We start from the raw sequence: 23,509 nt of genomic DNA, 5'->3' as shown, positions 1-23,509 counted from the left end.
GGCAGTCTGTGAGCAGTGCAATATGTCGGTCAGTAGTAGCAGCCCAGTGCAGTTGTGTGATGTAGCCTGTCGGCAGTAGTGGTTTAGTCCTGTCACGGTCGCGAGCGGGACGCAGTCGGCGAGCGTCGACATGGCATTCTGGTCAAGATGCTGAATGAGGTATATTGTTAATTAAAGTAATCATCAGATAATGTAAAGTTTATTTATTGTAATTAATTTCCAACAAGTGCCGCAATAATAATTTTGATTTCAAAGCAATTTTTAACACAAAAAAAAATCATTTAATTACGATTTCCTTTATTTCCCTTAAAGAAAAGTTTCAGTTAAATTTCAAAAAAAAAAAAACATATATTATTTGCAATGCAGTTCCTCCAAGTCGTGGGCAACAATAAGAGCAGAAATTTGACATGCAGTTATACTGAGGTAAGACTTTAATTCTGATTGTTTTGCACAGGGCCAAAGACCGATATTTCGGTTTAATTGAATTATCATTATCACTGAGATTTTCTTGTCACTGAATAGACTTTAATTTTTTGTGAGGAATTTGTATTTGAGTCAGATTGCGATTCTCACTTTTATTGTCATTAAATTTAATTGCTAGGGAGGTTACGCTTGGGTCCCATTTATTATTATGTTTTTTATTTAAATATTTTTGTGGGGACCCCACAAAAATTTTATAAAAATGACAATATTATTTAAGAATGCTAATGGACATTGCGCTAAGTGTAACCTCTCCACTGAAATTTTAAAGACAGAAATAATAAATGAATGGGAGCCAAACGTAACCTCCCTGCAATGAAATCTACTGACAATGACAATTAAACAAAAATTAGCAATCTGACCCAAATATAAGTTCTTCACAAAAAAATTAAAGTCCATTCAGTGATAAGAAAATCTCAGTGATAATGATAATTCAATTAAACCGAAATATCGGTCTTTGGCCCTGTGCAAAACAATCAGAATTAAAGTCTTACCTCAGTATAACTGCATGTCAAATTTCTGCTCTTATTGTTGCCCACGGCTTGGAGGAACTGCATTGCAAATAATATAATTTTTTTTTTGAAATTTAACTGAAACTTTTCTTTAAGGGAAGTGGAACGAAATCGTTAGTTCAATTAAATAAATTTGTTTTTGTAAAAATTGCTTTGAAATCAAAATTATTATTGGGGCACTTGTTGGAAATTAACTACAATAAACTTTACATTATCTGATGATTACCTTAATTAACAATATACCTCATTCAGCATCTTGACCACTACTGCCGACAGACTACATCACACAACCGCACTGGGCTGCTACTACTGACCGACTGCTCTGCATGACGACTACTAGCGTACTGCTGGACGCAACTGAACTGAGCTACTGCTATCGACAGACTGCACTGGCCTACTGCTACTCGCATACTGCTCTACATGACGACTACAAGCGAACTGCTCGCAACACTCGCGCGGTCAAGCGCAGACTAACTACGATAATAGGCTCTCTGGTCAAAGATTTTAACGTGCCTCACCATCGCTGCTACGTTACATACATGTTTCACTGTTCAGAAGAGATCTTCACCCCCTCGCACTCTTTCGGATTTATGGACAGCCCTCCAGCACTACTTCAGACATTGGTCGAGTCCATGTCAAGTCGTGTTGGGGCACTTCTGCCTGCTCGCGGGGGCCCTACACGATATTAGGCAGGTGTACCAGTTTCTTAGGCTCTTAGTGTATTTCACTTGGTCGACGGACACACGGAAGAAGCCCGAAGGGGCACCATTTATCCTGCGGCGGTTATAACGGTACCATGAATAAAGATGAATAATGAAAAATGTATATTGTTACAGCAATCAGTTCTCGTTCTGGCTACGACTAAGCGAACTTATACATCATTGCTTAAAGTTTTTTATGCGTAGCATTATATTCTATTCTATGGTGTAGAATAAACACATTTAAATGGGAGATTAAACTGACCATCAAGTAACAGTACCTAACAAAAAATGTGGAGCACCCGAAAGTGGAGGAGGAAACGATATGAAACTTCAAGGATCGACAAGGTTCGTGATGTTATTTCAATGATTATTAAATCCAGCCAAATTCACGAAAAACTTGGTAGTATAAGCCCACCTATCCGTACGACACTGCACGCCCTCTGGCCTGGATGCATGCGCTGGTGCAATTGGGAAAGACCTCACAATGCCGTCGTATCCTTTCCTGACGCAAGCTGCCCACAACTACTGTTATTTGGTCCTCACGGACTGAGTTCAGGTCCAAACTATTCCCACCATGTGTTCTAACAGGAACACATCTGCGGATCTTGCTGATCAGGGGAGTACATCAGGTATCACACAGACATCGTACAGACGCGAGCCATGTATGCGCGCGCAATACCCTGTTGCAGAATGGTACCACGATACTGCCGCAAGAAGGGTAAAACATGATGAGATATCAGACTCCCCTCAGTCACTACCAGCCGTGACATACCAGATGATTCCCCGGACGATAATGGCAGCGGTAACGTTGCTGGGCATCTCTGGAACACTGGGAGGATGGCACCTCTCTAATGTCGTCGCCATACAGTCCGACAATGATCATCGGGGTAGTGTAGAAGCGCGATTCATTACTAAACACAATACATCACTCATCAGTAGTCCATGTTCCTACTCTTGGCACCACTCCAAACGTAGCCGTTCGTCTTGTGGTATCAGGGGCAACCCACGTATGAGACGGTAATTCTCTATCCAGCAGTTCCTACTCTTCGATCGGTGGTGCGGAATGACATTGAATGTTGCAGGGAATTCTTTACTTGTTCTCGGGTGGTGTGTGAATCTTCGAAGGGGTTAATATGTGCTTGGTGCACAGCACGGGGAACCTCATTTGGGGTTGTTCGAAGTGGTCGATCGGACCCTTTGCGGCGAGTACACCTGCCCTCACTTTCTCATGTAGTCCGCCATCGGGCAATCGTCGCATCCAAACGTCCTACAAATATGGATACTGCACGATTCGACCAGCCGGGTTAATATAGACCACAATGAACTCTTTTCATATTCTGTCAGTTGCTGATAATCTTGTGTCACATTAGAAGGCGGCATCTCCGTGTTCTTCACCGTGATCGCTCAACATCTGACACTGCTAACTATTTGTAGTATCGTTCCCAGAACCGATCGCGGTCCTCTGGTTTGGAGCCGAGTGGAAGGCTTAAACCAGAGGCTCAGACGATTCTGCGGAGATCTTGGGTGCAAATTTCTCGACCTCCGCTATCGGGTAGAGAAATGTAGGGTCCCCTTGAATAGGTCAGGCGTGCACTACACTCCGGAAGCGGCTACAAGGGTAGCGGAGTACGTGTGGAGTGCACATGGGGGTTTTTTAGGTTAGAGAATTCCCTCCCTAGGCCCGACAAGACGCCTCCTGAGATGCGGTGAGGTAGGAGTAGGCTAAATGCAACAGGGAATAACAATATTAATGTTCTAATAGTAAACTGCAGGAGCGTCTATAGAAAGGTCCCAGAACTGCTCTCATTAATAAACGGTCACAACGCCCATATAGTACCAGGGACAGAAAGTTGACTGAAACCAGACGTAAATAGTAATGAAATCCTAAAATCAGATTGGAATGTATACCGCAGACACAGGCTGGGCAGTGAAGGGGGAGGCGTGTTTATAGCGGTAAGAAGTGCAATAGTATCGAATGAAATTGACGGAGATCCGAAATGTGAAATAATTTGGGTGAAGGTCACTGTTAAAGCAGGCTCAGACATGGTAATTGGATGTCTCTATAGGCCCCCTGGCTCAGCAACTGTTGAGGCTGAGCATCTGAAGAATAATTTGGAAAATATTTCGAGTAGATTTCCCCACCATCTTATAGTTCAGAGTGGAGATTTTAATTTTCCGGATATAGACTGGGAGACTCAAACGTTCATAACGGGTGGCAGGGACAAAGAATCAAGTGAAATTTTTTTAAATGCTTCATCTGAAAACTACCTTGAGCAGTTAAACAGAGAACCGACTCGTGGCGATAACATATTAGACCTTCTGGTGACAAACAGCCCCGAAGTATTTGAAACAGTTATCGCAGAACAGGGAATCAGCGATCACAAAGCGGTTACTGCATCGATGATTTCAGCCGTAAATATAAATATTAAAAAAGGTAGGAAGATTTTTCTGTTTAGCAAAAGTGACAAAAAGCAGATTACAGAGTACCTGACGGCTCAACAGAAAAGTTTTGTCTCAAGTACAGATAGTGTTGAGGATCAGTGGACAAAGTTCAGAACCATCGTACAATATGCGTTAGAAGAGTATGTGCCAAGCAAGATCGTGAGAGATGGAAAAGAGCCACCGTGGTACAACAACCGAGTTAGAAAACTGCTGCGGAAGCAAAGGGAACTTCACAGCAAACATATACATAGCCAAAGCCTTGCAGACAAACAAAAATTCCGCGAAGGAAAATGTAGTGCGAGGAGGGCTATGCGAGAGGCGTTCAATGAATTCGAAAGTAAAGTTCTATGTACTGACTTGGCAGAAAATCCTAATAAATTTTGGCCTTATGTCAAAGCGGCAGGGGGATCAAAACAAAATGTCCAGACACTCTGTGACCAAAATGGTACTGAAACAGAGGATGACAGACTAAAGGCCGAAATACTAAATGTCTTTTTCCAAAGCTGTTTCACAGAGGAAGACTACACTGTAATTCCTTCTCTAGATTGTCGCACAGATGATAAAATGGTAGATATCGAAATAGACGACAGAGGGATAGAGAAACAATTAAAATCGCTCAAAAGAGGAAAGGCCGCTGGACTTGATGGGATACCAGTTCGATTTTACACAGAGTACGCGAAGGAACTTGCCCCCCTTCTTGCAGCAGTGTACCGTAGGTCTCTAGAAGAGCGTAGCGTTCCAAAGGCTTGGAAAAGGGCACAGGTCATCCCCGTTTTCAAGAAGGGACGTCGAACGGATGTGCAGAACTATAGACCTATATCTCTAACGTCGATCAGTTGTAGAATTTTGGAACACGTATTATGTTCCAGTGTAATGACTTTTCTGGAGACTAGGAATCTACTCTGTAGGAATCAGCATGGGTTTCGAAAAAGACGGTCGTGTGAAACCCAGCTCGCGCTATTCGTCCACGAGACTCAGAGGGCCATAGACACGGGTTCACAGGTAGATGCCGTGTTTCTTGACTTCCGCAAGGCGTTCGATACAGTTCCCCACAGTCGTTTGATGAACAAAGTAAGAGCATATGGACTAACAGACCAATTGTGTGATTGGATTGAAGAGTTCCTAGAAAACAGAACGCAGCATGTCATTCTCAATGGAGAGAAGTCTTCCGAAGTAAGAGTGATTTCAGGTGTGCCGCAGGGGAGTGTGATAGGACCGTTGCTATTCACAATATACATAAATGACCTCGTGGATGACATCGGAAGTTCACTGAGGCTTTTTGCAGATGATGCTGTGGTGTATTGAGAGGTTGTAACAATGGAAAATTGTACTGAAATGCAGGAGGATCTGCAACGAATTGACGCATGATGCAGGGAATGGCAATTCAATCTCAATGTATAAAAGTGTAATGTGCTGCGAATACATAGAAAGATGGATCCCTTATCATTTAGCTATAAAATAGCAGGTCAGCAACTGGAAGCAGTTAATTCCATAAATTATCTGGGAGTACGCATTAGGAGTGATTTAAAATGGAATGATCATATAAAGTTGATCGTCGGTAAAGCAGATGCCAGACTGAGATTCATTGGAAGAATCCTAAGGAAATGCAATCCGAAAACAAAGGAAGTAGGTTACAGTACGCTTGTTCGCCCACTGCTTGAATACTGCTCAGCAGTGTGGGATCCGTACCAGATAGGGTTGATAGAAGAGATAGAGAGGATCCAACGGAGAGCAGCGCGCTTCGTTACAGGATCATTTAGTAATCGCGAAAGCGTTACGGAGATGATAGATAAACTCCAGTGGAAGACTCTGCAGGAGAGACGCTCAGTAGCTCGGTACGGGCTTTTGTTAAAGTTTCGAGAACATACCTTCACCGAAGAGTCAAGCAGTATATTGCTCCCTCCTACGTATATCTCGCGAAGAGACCATGAGGATAAAATCAGAGAGATTAGAGCCCACACAGAAGCATACCGACAATCCTTCTTACCACGAACAATACGAGACTGGAATAGAAGGGAGAACCGATAGAGGTACTCAGGGTACCCTCCGCCACACACCGTCAGGTGGCTTGCGGAGTATGGATGTAGATGTAGATGTTTACACTGCTTTTGTTCCCCGCTATGCCAGATAACAACACTAAACACGAATAACATTAATACATCCACAACTAAATTCTCACACAGCAGTTGAATGTGCAAAGTATGAAACTTCCTGGCAGTTTACAACAGTATGCCAGAGTGAGACTCGAACTCAGGACTTCACTATTGGCGCATAGGTGCTACATCGACTAAGCTACGCGAGCACGACTCACGACGCCTCCTCACAGCTTCCTTCTGTCACTCATCTCCTGACTTCTAAACATCACAGAATGATTTTCTGGAGTCGCAGCTACAGGTAAAAAATTAATTCTGGAAAGATCCCCCATTCCGTGACTAAGCCATGTGTCCGCCATGTCCCTTCTTCCAGAAGTGCTAGTCCTGCAAGTTCCACAGGAGAACTTCTGTGAAATTTGGAAGGTAGATGATGAGGTACCGCCGAAAAGTAAAGCTGTTCATGAGTGGAGCCTGGTTAGCTCAGTCGGTAGAGCAGCTGGCTGCGAAAGACAGAGGTCGCGAGTTCGAATCTCGGTCCGGCAAACAATTTCAATCTACAGAGTGTTTCAAAAATGACCGGTATATTTGAGACGGCAATAAAAACTAAACGAGCAGCGATAGAAATACACCGTTTGTTGCAATATGCTTGGGACAACAGTACATTTTCAGGCAGATAAACTTTCGAAATTACAGTAGTTACAATTTTCAACAACAGATGGCGCTGCGGTCTGGGAAACTCTATAGTACGATATTTTCCACATATCCACCATGCGTAGCAATAATATGGCGTAGTCTCTGAAATTACCCGAAACCTTTGACAACGTGTCTGGCGGAATGGCTTCACATGCAGATGAGATGTACTGCTTCAGCTGTTCAATTGTTTCTGGATTCTGGCGGTACACCTGGTCTTTCAAGTGTCCCCACAGAAAGAAGTCACAGGGGTTCATGTCTGGCGAATAGGGAGGCCAATTCACGCCGCCTCCTGTATGTTTCGGATAGCCCAAAGCAATCACACGATCATCGAAATATTCATTCAGGAAATTAAAGACGTCGGCCGTGCGATGTGGCCGGGCACCATCTTGCATAAACCACGAGGTGTTCGCAGTGTCGTCTAAGGCAGTTTGTACCGCCACAAATTCACGAAGAATGTCCAGATAGCATGATGCAGTAATCGTTTCGGATCTGAAAAATGGGCCAATGATTCCTTTGGAAGAAATGGCGGCCCAGACCAGTACTTTTTGAGGATGCAGGGACGATGGGACTGCAACATGGGGCTTTTCGGTTCCCCATATGCGCCATTCTGTTTATTGACGAAGCTGTCCAGGTAAAAATAAGCTTCGTCAGTAAACCAAATGCTGCCCACATGCATATCGCCGTCATCAATCCTGTGCACTATATCGTTAGCGAATGTCTCTCGTGCAGCAATGGTAGCGGCGCTGAGGGGTTGCCGCGTTTGAATTTTGTATGGATAGAGGTGTAAACTCTGGCGCATGAGACGATACGTGGACGTTGGCGTCATTTGGACCGCAGCTGCAACACGGCGAACGGAAACCCGAGGCCGCTGTTGGATCACCTGCTGCACTAGCTGCGCGTTGCCCTCTGTAGTTCCCATATGCGGTCGCCCTACCTTTCCAGCACGTTCATCCATCACGTTCCCAGTCCGTTGAAATTTTTCAAACAGATCCTTTATTGTATCGCTTTTCGGTCCTTTGGTTACATTAAACCTCTGTTGAAAACTTCGTCTTGTTGCAACAACACTGTGTTCTACGCGGTGGAATTCCAACACCAGAAAAATCCTCTGTTCTAAGGAATAAACCATGTTGTCTACAGCACACTTGCACGTTGTGAACAGCACACGCTTACAGCAGAAAGACGACGTACAGAATGGCGCACCCACAGACTGCGTTGTCTTCTATATCTTTCACATCACTTGCAGCGCCTTCTGTTGTTGAAAATTGTAACTACTGTAATTTCGAAAGTTTGTCCGCCTGAAAATGTACTGTTGTCCCAAGCATATTGCAACAAACGGTGTATTTCTATCGCTGCTCGTTTAGTTTTTATTGCCGTTTCAAATATACCGGTCATTTTTGAAACACCCTGTACCAGGAAGCTCAACATTAATGCATCGGGGTAGCCATTCTACCTCTCACAGAGCAAAGATACGCTAAAAATTGCATTTGATCAAGAACTGGTATGGTAGATGGCAAAAGGAACAGAAAATTGGATACCGGAGACGTGAAGACAGCTGGGCAATGCTGAACTATACAACACGATTGCGAAAAAGTGCCCAGGGAGTATAAAACTCTGTCGTAACTGAGGTACTGTGTAAGTTGCTGGGCTCGCAATAAGAACCATAAGAACTGTCGAGATTCTCCTTAACAATTACAGCACGGTGCCCGTACGCCATACGGGCGCGGCCATCCTGACGTTGGCGACGGCGCCCGTATACCAAATGTGTGTGAAACCTTATGGGACTTAACTGCTGAGGTCATCAGTCCCTAAGCTTACACACTACTTAACCTAAATTATCCTAAGGACACACACACCCATCCCCGAGGGAGGACTCGAACCTCCGCCGGGACCAGCCGCACAGTCCATGACTGTAGCGCCCCAGACAGCTCGGCTAATCCCGCGCGGCCGCCCGTATACCGTACGGCCGAGCCTTTATTTGGCTCCGTAAGCGCGTTTAGCGCGTCTCCGAAGCAGTTTAGTCAACTAATGTGGAGGTATTTCATTCTTCTTCCGCAAGAGGCAAGCACTTATCGGCTACCTCATCCTGGGAGCGGCTGTGAGCACTGCAAAGACGAAGTTACCTGCACTTCATTCACAGGTGTTTACGATCGTGAAAATATCGCGCAGCGAGTTGACGGAGGCAGAGATATTAGATATTCTTTATGGAGATGCAGGATCTGAAATTGACGACTCTGACAAAGAGGATTCGTACTCTCCAGACGAAAGTACAAGTGATGATTCAGGTATGTATATGTCTCAATATTTCATCAAGTGAAGAGTTCATTACCGCATTTCGTATTGTGAGTAATGTTCATTACTTCACTTGCATTTAGTACCTTTTAGTACCAATCTCAGCATTATTTTTTTCTATGCAGACAGTGGTACAGACCATCAGTCACCATCTGTGGTACCTGGTCGTGTGTGCCTCACTGAGCACAAAGAGCAAGATTGGTCGGAACCAGACCATCAGCCAGCACTGCCGGTTTTCGAGAATGTAGTCGGCGTAGCATCGCATTTTTCAAATGCCACTGAGGAGCTTCGATATTTTAGTTATTTCTTTGATGACGACCTTATTCGGCTCATCAAAAGTGAAACGAATCTGTACGCTGATAACGTTATTACGACAATGAAACGCAAAGGTAGCCTAAAAAAAAAAAAACTCTGTTTGGCATAAGTGGTCCGCAGTAAAATTGTAAGAGATTTACTGGTCTCTCAGTATTATTTTGCATATGTGCGTCGTCAAATTGCCGAAAATCAGTGATTATTGGTCAACAGACTCGTTTCCACAGACAGGATTTGCGAGTAAGTTGTTGAGTCCTGATCGATTTTGCGCTACATTGTCGATGTTACACTTGAATGACAATGCTCCGTTCATTAGCAGAGGCGAAGGAAAGAACGACCCACTTCACAAAGTGAGGCCTTTGTTTGATTTCTTTGTGAATAAAAACAAAATTAGTTTTCGTCCAGGCATGAATCTGACAATAGGTGAGGCAATGTGTCCGTTTCGTGGTAGAACAAGCTTCAGAGTATACATGAAAAACAAACCAATATGGAATAATATTGTATGCTCTCTGCGATTCATCAACTGGTTATCTGCTAAACTGTGATGTATATACAGGTTCTGCAGGCAGTGTTGACAATAGTATCAAGGGCCTGGTAAAAAGGTTGTGTTCACAGTACTTTGGCAAAGGGTATTGCTCTTATATGCATAGGTACTACACCAGTCCATTTCTTTTGGACATGTTGTGGGCAAACAAAGCTCTTGGAGTGGGAACTGTAATGAAAAACAGGAAAGGTTTGCGACGAATATTCAGAGCACTAAAACTAAAAAAAAGATAGTTTTTCAAAGGAAACACCATCTCTTGGCAGTGAAGTGGAAGTCAAAACGAGATGTTTTTTGTCTTTCCACAAAGCATAAGTCTACCAGCACTAGTATTCAAGTGAGGGCCAAAGGTGGAATAGCAGAAATTGTAAATCCAGACGTTATTATTGATTACAATAAAAATAAAGCTGGGGTTGACAGAGCAGATCAGTTCTCCAGCTATTATCCGTTTGCCCGAAAAACTTTGAAGTGGTGGTAAAAGCTGTTTTTCCACTTGTTTATCGTGTCAACTGTCAACAGTTTTATTTTATATAAAGCAAAGAAATTGTCTCAGAAGAGCGGAAATATTTTTCAGCAACAAGCCGCTTCATCCTCACAAATTGAGAGGACATTTGCAAGGCACTTTCCAGAGAAGGTCCCACCACTGCAAACAAGGTGAATACTAAAAGGTATTGCAAAGTATGTTCAGACAGGGAGAAGAAAGAGACGGGTAAGCGCATCAAGAAGGAAAGTAGATGGTGGTGCTAGGACTGTGGCATTGGCCTTTGCTTCCCACAGTGTTTCCAGGATTTTCACACAAAGGCTAACTACATCTGAACTATTAAAATGCTCTAGTTTACAGGTACCTGCAGCTAGACGGTCCAGTGATATTTTGTTTTAAATTTAGATACAGTAATAATGACAGTACTCAAGAGAGAGATCATGAAAAAGTTTTTTATCGACGTTTTTGGTGTCATTTGTATTTTATATTGGAAAATAAACTCACGTTCATTGAAAACTCTTACTTTTTCATTTTAAATGATGCAAGAACCATATTCGTATCGTTTCTCTGTTCTTTGCAATCTAATTTCAAACATCCATTAAATATGACAGTTCACAGCCAAGTGCCGGGTGTAAAGAGGGCAGTGTTGAAAGTGTTAAAATTACTGGCGAAATCATAAATTTTGTTTTACATGGTAGACTAATTTCAAATTTAGCTGAGAGGTGGTCTGCGCTTCAAATGTTCTTACTTTTGAATGGTGTCAGATTATACAAAACAGTGTTATAGCAACGTGTACCATCGTACATAAATGTTTGTGGGCTTAATACTTTAGTAAGATACGACGACCAGCGGCATACTTGCGTGATTTGTAATTCTCTGTGTCATCTACAAGCTGAGTGCAACGGAAAACACACTCCGCACCTTACTGTAGACGAATCGACACCTCCGTGTCCCGTAATTAGCGTGCAAGTCTCTTAGCTGCTGCAGCCTTGGGCCGCGAGGCATCGGAGCGCGAGCCAGGGGGCCTACGGAAAAACTCCGAGTCACGAACAAAACCTCACAACAGAGAAATTGTGCTCCCAACTTCAAAAAACAGGAAATGCTGCACCTTCTACCACAATAACTATCTCTTCCACATACCTATGTGCACCTTAGTTTAGTGACACCCCCCCTCTCACCCTCACCCCCCCGCTTCCAACGTTTCCCACCAACTTGTCTACAGAGTCCACAGTATCATCTCTGGCTTAATAACCAAGTCAAATAAAAACTGAAGGCTTGTACGTTGTGCGACAAAACTTACAAATCCCGCAGTAAAATAGAAATTCGGAAATACGATGGGAGAACAAAAGGCCAGAGGAAAAAAGGTGAAACAACGGCACGATGATTTCTCAGCAGGGAAAGTTTGTCAGTGATATTCGCATATTAATCAAACCAGGAAGGAAGCCCAATAATGAATCGTAGCCACGGAACTTCTTAATCTTGGCAGCAAGGTTTGCAATCTGAGTACAGTTTTGGGTGGAAGATGTGGAAGATGAAACAAGAGAAAAGGAATACGCAGATGGAAGAGATTAAGCAAATTTAAAACAAACGAAACGAAATTTCGAACCAAACAACTAAAAACAATAAAAAAAGTACTGCACTGTGTGACTACAACATAGCATACAGTGAAACAAATTTATTTGTACTCTAAATATAAATAATAAAACGGTTTATAGCAAAATTAGCTGTGCTGTGTTGAAGGAAAGTTTACATCAGACACCCATATAGTCAATTTGGAGGAAAACTAGCAAGAATATTTAAATGTAACCTGACTCCTCTTGTGGCACTACGATTCTTGTTGAGGAAAGTGTCACTATAAATGTGACTCTTACGGTTGAAGAGGACAATTAGCTGTAAGATCTTTAATGTCATCATAATAAATGCGAGAGGCAACAGGATAAAAAAAGTGATATAGCATATTTATAAAAAAGGAAGCCTTGCTTAAGTGTTTATTGACGATGACTATAATTCCTTGTTAAGCAGAGAAGACCGACGTTTAAATTTCGTTTGCTCTAGAGAACTTCGCAAAGTCGTAAAATATGAAATGGTGATGTTGGAAATTAAATATGCCACTACAGCTAAACGCACCTCCATCAGCGACAGATCGCTAAGCGGATTCCATAGAGTTCACGAGACAACGAATTTAGAAGATAATCATATTAGCAAGGAAATGGTATCCACATTCTTTTCGGATCACCTTTGCGTAAGATGCAATATTAGATACCTCCGCCAACAAACATAAAGGATTCGACCAACTTGGGAGCTGAACTTACACACATTCCAGGATTACGTTTTAAGAGAGCGAACAAAATAAATGAAGCATGAATTTTAAGGATAGAACAGAAACAAAGTCAAACATAAACGGCTCTGAGCACTATGGGACTTAACATCTTAGGTCATCACTTCCCTAGAACTTAGAACTACTTAAACCTAACTAACCTAAGGACATCACACACATCCGTGCCCGAGGCAGGCTTCGAACCTGCGAACGTAGCAGTCCCGCGGTTCCGGACTGCAGCGCCTAGAACCGCAGGACCACCGCGGCCGGCTAAAGTCAATCATAGAATGGTTAGCTATGCACGAAAAAAGTTCTTTAAAACATATTGATTTTCTATGTGATTAACAGATCGAAACCGATGCCGTTGAATTTCAGTATTCACGTGTATGTGACGCGTACGACGTTTCGGTAACGTCTAAGGAACAATTTAAACGAAGAAATGAGCTAAAGGAAAAATCAGTAAGTAATAAAAAGGTACCTTACACTATTTGAGGCGCCAAAAATACGAGTACGAATAAAAACGACCTTACAACAAGGACAAACGTCTTTATATCACCTAGTAAAAAGTGCACAAAACAGGAGGAGAAATTTGTCGGCGGAAGGCGATACCGGACACAGCGGTAGGCGTTTTAAATGCGCTTCCTAGAATTTTCGGTATACTATACGACAGTGATGAAATGGCATTATTAAAAGATATCGAAAACAGGAAAATATTAATACGAGGGTTGTCCAGAAAGTAAGTTCTGATCGGTCGCTAAATGGAACCACAATGAAAATCAGAAACATTTTATTTGCAAGCGTTAGCTACACTTTCCAGATACTTCTCTACATAGTCGACTCTCCGACTTATACATTTGTCACAGTGTTATACCAAATTTCCGACACCATCGTCATAGAAGGCAGCCGCCTGTGCTTTCCGATAATTCTCTACGCTGGTCTATAGCGCGTAGCCTGCACCCAAGTGTTGTCTTCGTATCCAGCGTTTCATGTGAACAGAGATGGTACTCAGGACGAGCCAATTAGGGCTGTGTTGTGGGTGATCGAACACTTCCCATCGAAAAGGCTGCTGGAGCGTCTTCACTGCCCTGCAGAGTGCGGCTGAGAATTGAGGCGTTGAAATCAGAAAAGGGACTTGTCATCATTTTTCGGGTGTATGAGTTATTACTATAGTTTGTATTTTCACACGATTCCGCATCTGTTGGTTCTAAAATGGGACTTGTTCAGTGTTTTTGCCCCTCTTAAAACCAGTGTTGAAATTACGTTTCTTGTAGAAAGAAGACTTGTCACAAAGGCAAGGCCATATATTGCACGAAAGAACGTGAGGTGTGAGGGCAGCACTGTAGCGGTTTGCAGTAATCAGCTGTGAGATTTCAAAACGGCTTCGGCGATGGAACCGTTAGACGAGTCAGAAGACAATTTACATGAATTTAGAAGCGAGAAAAGGCGCCCCCAATCGTGGAAGAGGAATGTGATTAAACAAAAGACGGTCAAGAGCACGTTGTGAAAAAGTTGTACAAGGAGAAGTGATGTGAAAATCAGAAATGATCACATTCGATTTCATGCACAACGTGACTGTTCCACACATACCGATAACTGATATGTTCTATTTGTGGCAGCCATGGGTATTTATATTTGGAATTCGTAGATTTTCTGATAACAAAGCTTTCATTTATATGTTTGATGAAGTAACCGCTAAGAAGGGTCCTAATGCAGTGGTTTGTCTCCTTATGGATTTGATAACTTAACATGTGGCCTCTAGTGTGAAAAAATTGTATGCATTTTCAGATGTTTGTACAGGGCAGAATAGGAATCGCACAGTGGTTCAATTTTGGTACACTTTAGTTCATACTGGTAGATTTTCCAACGTTTTCCAAATGTTCCCAACCCGTGGGCATTCCTACAATGCCTGTGATAGGGATTTTACAGGTCTGGAATTACGGAAAAGGGAACAGGACACAGTGTATACTCCCCACCAATGGTTCACAGTACTACAGAAAGCAAGGAAACGCATGCATGTTGAACTATGCACACAAGACGCATTTCTTGACTATCAGAAATATCCAGATTCATTTTTTAAGAAGTCTGTAACTGTGAAAGGAGATAAATGGGTTGTTACACGTTACAAACTATTTGAGGACATTGACGAGTCAAAAATGTGTCTCTGTTTCACCCAATAGCAGTGCAATGATGAAATATGATTTTCGTCTGGTTAATGCTGGGACAGTCCCTCATTTCCATAGTGTGCCGAGAACATACATGGACGTCATTCCACTGAAACCTAAGAAACTGAATGATATTGCACACATGATTGACGTTATCCCTTTGCAGTGAGTATTTTGATAGCCTTCTAAGGCAATGCGACATTAATAAACTGACTGGTCGAGAGGACGCCAATGAATCTGGAATTGAAGTTTGGGACAGTGACCAAGAGTGACAATATAAAAAGGGTTGTTTAGTAAGTAAAACATGTGGAATTAACTCTCCCATGTTACATGTGTATGACCATGTGGAAATGATTAAAAATAATATTTTGCATGTATACGTGGTATTTTGTTTCGTTATACAACATTTCAGTACAATATCTGTTGTTTAAATAAAAAAGGTGATATGTCAGTCATCTTCTGTTACCGTGTTCTATTAATTGCCTTCATCTTAAGACTGCAGATTGTATTCTTCCTCACAAATCTATGGGACTAATTATAAGGTTTGGGAATAACGCTATTCAGAGTTATACAGTTTTTGCAACATATCTCAGAACATCAGTTGAGTGACATATTCCCTTTTTGATCTCAATGCCTCAATTGCCATGAAGAAGGAAATGCGTGGCAGTTGTGTTAGGTGGGTTGCATTCATTATGGCGAAGCCTCTCATCGGGCCCTCCTACTTGGCCGGAGACATCGTTGTTCTAAACACCTTTACTCGCTCACAACTGAAAAGAGCGTCTTGATGCGATCGACGCTCATACTACAGACACTACCCAACACATTTGTACAAAGCGTCATCGGGTTTTCACTGTGATGTCCATTTCGCAATCGATCGGAACTTGCTTTCTGGACAACCCTCGTAGACACGTTCCAAGCAAAGAGCTGTCATTAAGTTTCGTCTGGCTGAAAACCAGAGCATTGCAGATAGTCATAGGCGCTTGCAGAATGCCTAAGGAGACCTGGCAGTGAACAAAAACACATGAGTCACCGGGCAGGGCGTCTGTCATCGTCACAGCAAGGTCATAGAAACCTGTTTGATTTCTCGCGTGCCGGCCAGCCGCGAACGGCTACGACTCCGGCAAATTTGGAACGTACGGACACTCTCATTCGAGGTGGTTAACAGCTCACAATCAAACACCTCGCTGCCCAACTGAACATCTCTGTTGGTAGTGCTGACTCTCTCGTCCACCATTTGGGGTACTCAAAGGTGTGTGTCCACTGGATTTCTCGCGGCCTAATACAAGGCCATAAAGGGCAACGAAGGGCCTTCTGTACGGAATTGCTTGCGCTGTAGGAAGCTGATCCTGACAATTTTTGTCGAACTTTGTCACAGGCGATGAAACATGGGTTTATCACTTCGAACCAGAAACAAAACGCCCATTCGTGGAGTGGAGCTATACCACCTCTTCTCTGAAGGAAAAGTTCAAGGCCCTGCCCTCAGCCTGCAAAGCCACGGCAACACTCTTCTAGGACTCTAATGGGGTTACCTACTTGATGTCGTCCATCGTGGTGCAACGATCAACTCTGAAGTGTATTGCGCTGTCTTCAGGAAACTGAAGACACGACTTCAGCGTGTTCCTCGCCAGAAAAAAAGGTATGAACTTTCCATGACAACACGAGGCCTCACAAAAGACTTCGTGTCCGAGAGGAGTTTACAAAACTTTATTGAACTGTTCTGCCTCATCCAAGCTGCATGCCGGATCTCGCACCTTCCGACTTCCATCTGTTGGCCCAATATAGGTTGCACTCCACGAGAAGCAAAACGTAGATGGTGTGGAGGTTATTGATGCAACAAGACGTTGGCTCCGACGTCGACCAGAAGAATGGAACTCTGCGGGCATACAGGCTCTCCCAGTGAGCTGGCGTAAGGCCTTCGCAGTTAACGGAGATTTTGTTGAAAAATCGGGTTTGTACCCAAAAGAGAGGGGACTAATATGACGGATTGTAACCCTGAATAAAACCAACCCGCTTTCAGAAAAAATACGTGTTGGATTACTTAAAGAACGTTCCTCGCAGTATGGTCCGACAAGTAGCGAATGTATCTCTTGTCAAATGATGCAGGGCGTCGCTTGCACCGAAGCGCCAATGAAGCGTTTAACCTGCAGTGAATGAAGGTTGTAGTTCAGAGCAGAAATGGTTCTGTGATGTTTCAGGGGTACTTCTCGTACCGTGACTTGGACCAAAGTTCGCGGCCCAGATCGACACACAGTTTTAGTCCACCAGAAAATTTCATGTAGAAACCTCTTTCGCAACAATGACGTTGTTAATAGGACTGACATCAGGTGGCCTGGGGTTACACAAGCAGATTCACGTCTTTGGAGAACTAACCAGAATTCGGGAACGATGTGACGGAGCACTGTCTAACTGAAACTACAGGCCCCCTGTAAGGAACTGTAAACGAACAAAAAGGTGCACATGCATGAACAGCAGGTTTCGGTAATTCTCGCCGGTGAGAGACGTGTCGTCCCATGAGAAGATCACCCACACGTAAATACCTCCACCACGAGCCTAAAAGCAGCATCGCCTCATATTGCATTCTTATTTGTACCCCATCATCCAGACCTACCAATGTATACCATCATGACTTCTGGTCCTCAGTGAGGAAGTGATGCTGAGTTGTATGGCTGTTAACGTACTGATGTCCATCAGTCAATAGGCAAGCAATTTGCTTCGTAGTGTAGCTGCTAACCGCGATAGTACACAGCATACCCCTGGCAGTGGCAGATGACTCTGGAACCGGCGCTTTTCCCCTAGTAGTATTAGACACGGCATGTGGATGACTAGGACGTGATATAGGGAAGAATATGGACTCGGTAGTGTAAATGGGAGAGGACAATGGCTGAATGAGTTCCGCAATAACTTTCGTCTATTAACGGCAAATTCACTGTTCAAAAACCACAAGCGGAGGAGACATACTTAGAAAAAGGCTGGAGACCCAGAAGATTTCATTTGGGTTACATCATGGTCAGACAGAGAGCAATGAGAAAAGCGTTCAATGATTTTGAAACTAAGACGTTGTCAACCGACCTGAGCAAAAACCCTAAGACATTTGGTCGTATGTAAAATCAGAAAGTGGGTAAAAATCATCAATTCATATTCTCAGCATCAACACCGGCACCGAAACGGAAGAATAGAGAGAAGGCCGAAATAATGAATTCGGTCTTCCGAAGCTGTTTCACCGCGGAAGATTGTAGCACTGTCCCTCCTTTCAATCGTCATACGAACGTCGAAATGGCAGATATTGAGATAACCGGCCGTGGAATTGAAAAGCAGCTACAATCAATTAGTAGTGGACAGGCGTCAGGACCAGATGACATAACCACAAGATTGTATAAAGATTATGCGAAAGAACTTGCGACCCTTCTAGTAGTAATTTATCGTAGATCGCTTGAGCAATGAAAGATACCTAACGACTGGAAAAAAGCGCAGGTCGTTCCCGTTTCTAAGAAAGACCGTAAGACAGATCCACACAATTATAGACCTATATCGTTGACGTCAGTCCGTTGTAGAATTATGAAACATGTTTTATGCTAAAAATTATGACGTTTTTGGAAAATGAACATCGCCTCTATAAAAATCAACATGGATTCCGTAAACAGAGATTCTGCGAAACTCAGCTCGCTCTGTTCCTTCATGAGATCCACAGCACAGTGGACAACGGCGCTCAGGTTGATACCGTGTTCCTTGACTTCATTAAGGCATTTGACACCGTCCCGCATTGTCGTTTAATGAAAAAATACGAGCTTACGGAGTATCGGAGCAGACTTGCAATCGGATTCAAGACTTTCTTGCAGATAGCACTCAATAAGTCGCTCTTAACGGAACAATATCCGGAGTACCACAGGGAAGTGTGATAGGATCGTTCCTGCTTATAATTTATATAAATGATCTAGTAGAAAGAATAAGATTCTCTTTAAAGCTATTCGCAGATGATGCAGTCGCCAATACCAAAGTAGCAATGCCTGAAGATAGTAAGAATTTGCAGAACGACCTGCAAAGAATTGACGAATGGTGTAGGTTCTGGCAGTTGACCCTGAACGTAAATAAATGTAACATATTGCGCACACATAGGAAATGAAATCCACTTCTGTACAGCTACACTATTGATAACAAACAGCTGGAGACATCGTTTGCCGTAAAATATCTAGTCGTAACTATCCAGAGCGACCTTAAGTGGAATGACCACATAACACAGATATTGGGAAACGCAGATACCATACTCAGATTTATCGGAAGAATCTCAAGGAAATATAACTGATCCACAAAAGTAGTGGCTTGTAAGGCGCTTGTTCACCCGAATCTTGAGTATTGTTCATCTATCTGGGATCCCTATCAGGTAGGACTGATAGAGGAGATAGCGGAGATCCAACGAAGAGCGGCGCGTTTCGTCACGGGATCGTTTAGCTGGCGAGAGAGCGTTACGGAGGTGTTATACAAATTCCACTTGCAGACGTTACAAAAGAGGCGTTGTGCATCACGGAGAGATGTACTATTGCAATTTCGGGACAGCACTTCTCAGGAGGAGTCGGTCAACATATTACTTCGCCCCACATACAGCTCGCGTATTGACCACGAGGAGAAAATTCGAGAAATTAGAGCCAATACATAGGCTTACCGACAATCATTGTTGCCACGCACTGTCCGCAAGTGGAACAGGGTTGGAGGGATCAGATAGTGGTACCGAAAGTACCCTACACCATACAGCAGCCGGCCTGGGTGACCGAGCGGTTCTAGGCGCTACAGTCTGGAACCGTACCATCGCTACGGTCGCAGGTTCGAATCCTGCTTCGGGCATGGCTGTGTGTGATGTCCTTAGGTTAGTTAGGTTTAAGTAGTTCTAAGTTCTAGGGGACTGATGACCTTAGAAGTTATGTCCCATAGTGCTCAGAGCCACCACACAGCATTAGGTGGCTTGCGGAGTATGATGTAGATGTAGATGTACAGAGATTCCATTATCAGATATTGGATTGTACGGCGTACCCACGAACACATATAGAATCTGAACATGAAAAAGTGTGTGATCTCCACTGTAGTATTGAAAAAAAAAACTCTGTTAAAATTTGGCTACACAATACATCACGGGTATTTATGAATTGTCGATTCGATTGAATGATGATTACAACCACAAATTACTTAAATTGAAACTATCACATAGAAAATATTGTGGGAAGGCGAAACAAAGGCTACGTTTTATTGACAGAACACTTATACAATGCAACAAATTTACTAAAGAAGCAGCCACCGCTACGCTTGTCCGTTCTGTTATAAGCACTGCTACTCGTCCTGGATCCTTGCCAGGTGGGACTGACGAAGGGCATGGAAAACATTCAGAGAAGGGCAACTCATTTTGTATTATCAGTATGGAAGAGTGTGTCAGGGATATGATAAGCTGCCTGTTGTAGAAATCACTAAAATGAAGGCGTTTTCCATTGTGGCGGGACCTTTAACGTAATTTCAATCATCAGCTTTCTCTTCCGAATGCCAAAATATTTTCTTGACTCCCAGCTAGATAGGGAGAAATAACCATTGTTATAAAATAAGAGAAATCAGAGCTAGCCCGGAAAAATTTAGATGCTCATTTTCTCGCGTGCTATTCGAGACTGGAAATGTGGAGAAATGATCTGTAAGCGCTTCTGTGGACCTTTTGTCGAACACTGAAGTGTAAATTGCAGAGCAATCATGTAGATGTAGTATGTGTCTTTCTTAGCTTTTATCCAGTAATAGGTGGTCCGTTGTTTTCATAATTTGGCAAATTTATTTTTAACTTTGTAGCCGATGCACTTCTTATCGCCACAGTAAACCTACGGAAACGTAATGAGCCTACTGTATAGAGAGAGTCGTGCGGGTTATCTGTGATGCATATGAACTTCATTCTATGACTTGTCGTATGTTAAGCCGGCCGTTGTGACCGAGCGGTTCTAGGCGCTTCAGTCCGGAACCGCGCGACTGCTACGGTCGCAGGTTCGAATGCTGCCTCGGTCATGGATGCATGTGATGTCATTAGGTTTAAGTAGTTCTTAGTTCTAGGGGAGTGATGACCTCAGATATTAAGTCCCATAGTGCTCAGAGCCATTTGAACCATTCGTCGTATGTTAACCGCTTGGGCATCGTATTTTCTGTGGTGTAAATTGAAAACAATCCCAGCATTTGCCTAAAGAAGGTGGGAAAACTGCCTAATACAACACTGAGACTGGCATCTGGACTAGATCTCGATGGCTCCTACCCGGGCCTGTCTCCCCTCCTATCCTGGCAAGCTATTGCACTGCGCGTTCAGCTGTTCGAGCAGTCAACAGTGTGTGTACGAGTATAAATGCACTACGGAGCTCAAGAGCGGATGAATCGGAGCCTGGTGTGTACGCTGCCGCAGAACTAGTAGCCAGTGCAGTCTTACCTCGAAGGCCATGGCGGTGCGCCAGCGAATGCTGCTTGCCACGGCGCTGGCGGCCTTTATAGGCGGCGCTGGGAGCGTCTCCGCAAACAAACGACTGCTGGTCACGCCTCTTCAGAGAAGCGAGCAGCGTCATCACTTTTCTCTCCGCAACAGACAGGCTTCACACTTCTCCGAGATGGCGGCTAATAAACACCTGGGAGAGTTAGTGCAAATATACATGCGGTCGCACAAAATTAACTAGTCGCATCGGGAAAAAAAACAGAAACAAATATCGCATCTCATGCAGTAGCAGAATAAAAAGTAGACGGATACTGGTGGTACAAAACAACTTACTTCGACATTAAAGAAGTAGAAAAAAATTTAAAAAAACCTTAAACTATATTATAACTTGGTAGTTTTCAACTTAGTATACACTGAGGTACCAATAGTCATGGCATTCCTCCTGCTAACGTCTTAGGCCTCCTTTTGCCCGGCGTGGTGCAGTAACTCAACGTGGCATGGTCTCAAAAAGTCGTTGGAAGTCCCCTGCAGAAGTGTTGACCCATGGTACCTCTGTAGCCGTCCATATTTGCGTAAGTATTGCCGATGTATGATTTCGTGCACGAACTGACCTCCCCATTATGCCTCATAAATGTTCGATGGGATTCACGTCTGCGTAGCCATATAATTCGCTCGATTTGTCCAGAATGTTATTCAAACCAATCACGAACAATTGTGGGCTGATAACATCTTTGTATGGAAACATGAAGTTCATGAATTGCTGCACATGGTCTCCAGGTAGTTTTTCCAGTCAATGACCGGTTCACTTGGAACAGAGGCGTTGTAGTTGCTCATTTGTTTTGGCTTCGAAGCAACCATCCTTTCGTTTAGGAAGAAAGTCAGTCAAGCTCTAGCTCTCAGCTGATATAAAACTACAGAGCGTCGAGTTAAGTGTTTATTTTTTCTGTGTTTCTCTCGTAATATATTTATTAAATTTCATGCGCTTTTCTCTGCTGAGGAGGTTTAATTTCGCGTTTTTGTAAGGGCAAATTCATTCATTCTGTAGCACAGTTGCTCCTCGCTGGACAGCCAGCTACATAGCTCATTGACGAATCTGCGCCCATTGGTGACACATCGGGAGGGTAGCGAGATGCACCTAGAATTCTGTCCGGTTTTATAGTTTATTTCTCCCGTTTAGTCTTGCTAGGATGGCTAGGATGTGTGCATGCTGTGTGCTGAGCTGGCCGCAGTTCGTCGACAGCTGAATGCTCTTTTAGCTACTATGTGTCACCTTCAGGTCGCTGTTTCGGGGTGTAGCGGTGGCGGAGAACCTGGCGCGTCGCGTGGCACACCTCTAGTGTCGCTTGTTTCGTCCACGTGCTCTGCTTCCGAGGCATCTTCTAGTGCACCCGACACGGTAGATCCACCCTCATAGCAGGGTGAGTGGCGAGGGGTAACACGTTCGCGTCGCTCGAGGTGGAGGGCCAGTGTGAAGACTGGGCGGCTAGCCTAGCCCATTCATCCTGTGAGTGGACAGGTGGCCGCTCCTCCAGCAGGGTCCGAGCAGGCACACGGTGGCTAGAGCTTACTAGTTACTGGGAACTCCAATGTTAGGCGCGTTTTGGAGCCCCGTAGGCAGAGAGCGTTGAGGGCTAGAAAGAAAGGCTATGCGCACTCGGTGTGTCTGTTGGGGAACCTTATTTGAGATGTGGAGGCGCCCGTGCCTGTGGCTATCGAGCGTGCAGGGTGCAGTCGTCTCCAAGTGGTAGCTCACGTCGGTACCAGCGACGCCTGCCGTATGGGTTCTGAGGCGATCCTCAGTTTGTACAGGCGGCTGGAGGAGGTGGTTAAGACTGCTGGTCTCGCGCACGGGGTGTCAGCAGAGCTTGCAATTTGCAGCATTGTTCCCAGAGTTGATCGGGGTCTTTGGTTTGGAGCCGAGTGGTGGGTCTCAACCAAGGGATTCGTCGAGTCAGTGACGGTCTTGGCTGCAGATTTTTAGAGCTGCGTTCTCTTTTGGGAGTTTGTAAGACTGTCCATGATAGGTCAGGGCTGTACTACACAAAGGAAGCAG

General features: G+C 43.8%; 1 protein-coding gene across 3 annotated transcripts in view; it reads right to left on the bottom strand.

Moving 5' to 3' along the window:
* LOC126482361 (proline-rich protein HaeIII subfamily 1-like) overlaps window positions 1-21,526 on the bottom strand; it is a 293,138-nt gene extending 271,612 nt beyond the window's left edge. Inside the window, exon 1 of one of the 3 annotated variants that reach the window (XM_050106445.1) lies at window positions 21,457-21,526. In XM_050106445.1, the coding sequence (XP_049962402.1) occupies window positions 21,457-21,468 (12 nt within the window). In that variant the 5' untranslated portion in view covers window positions 21,469-21,526. The remainder of the gene's footprint in view (window positions 1-21,456) is intronic. The other 2 variants (XM_050106444.1, XM_050106443.1) reach the window with 2 other exon arrangements.
* Between the last annotated feature and the right edge of the window lie 1,983 nt (window positions 21,527-23,509).

This window comes from Schistocerca serialis, chromosome 5 (genome assembly GCF_023864345.2).
Source record: "Schistocerca serialis cubense isolate TAMUIC-IGC-003099 chromosome 5, iqSchSeri2.2, whole genome shotgun sequence".
NCBI lineage: Eukaryota > Metazoa > Arthropoda > Insecta > Orthoptera > Acrididae > Schistocerca > Schistocerca serialis.
Note: the sequence above shows the minus strand (reverse complement) of the source record. Positions and strands in the feature narration are given on the sequence as shown.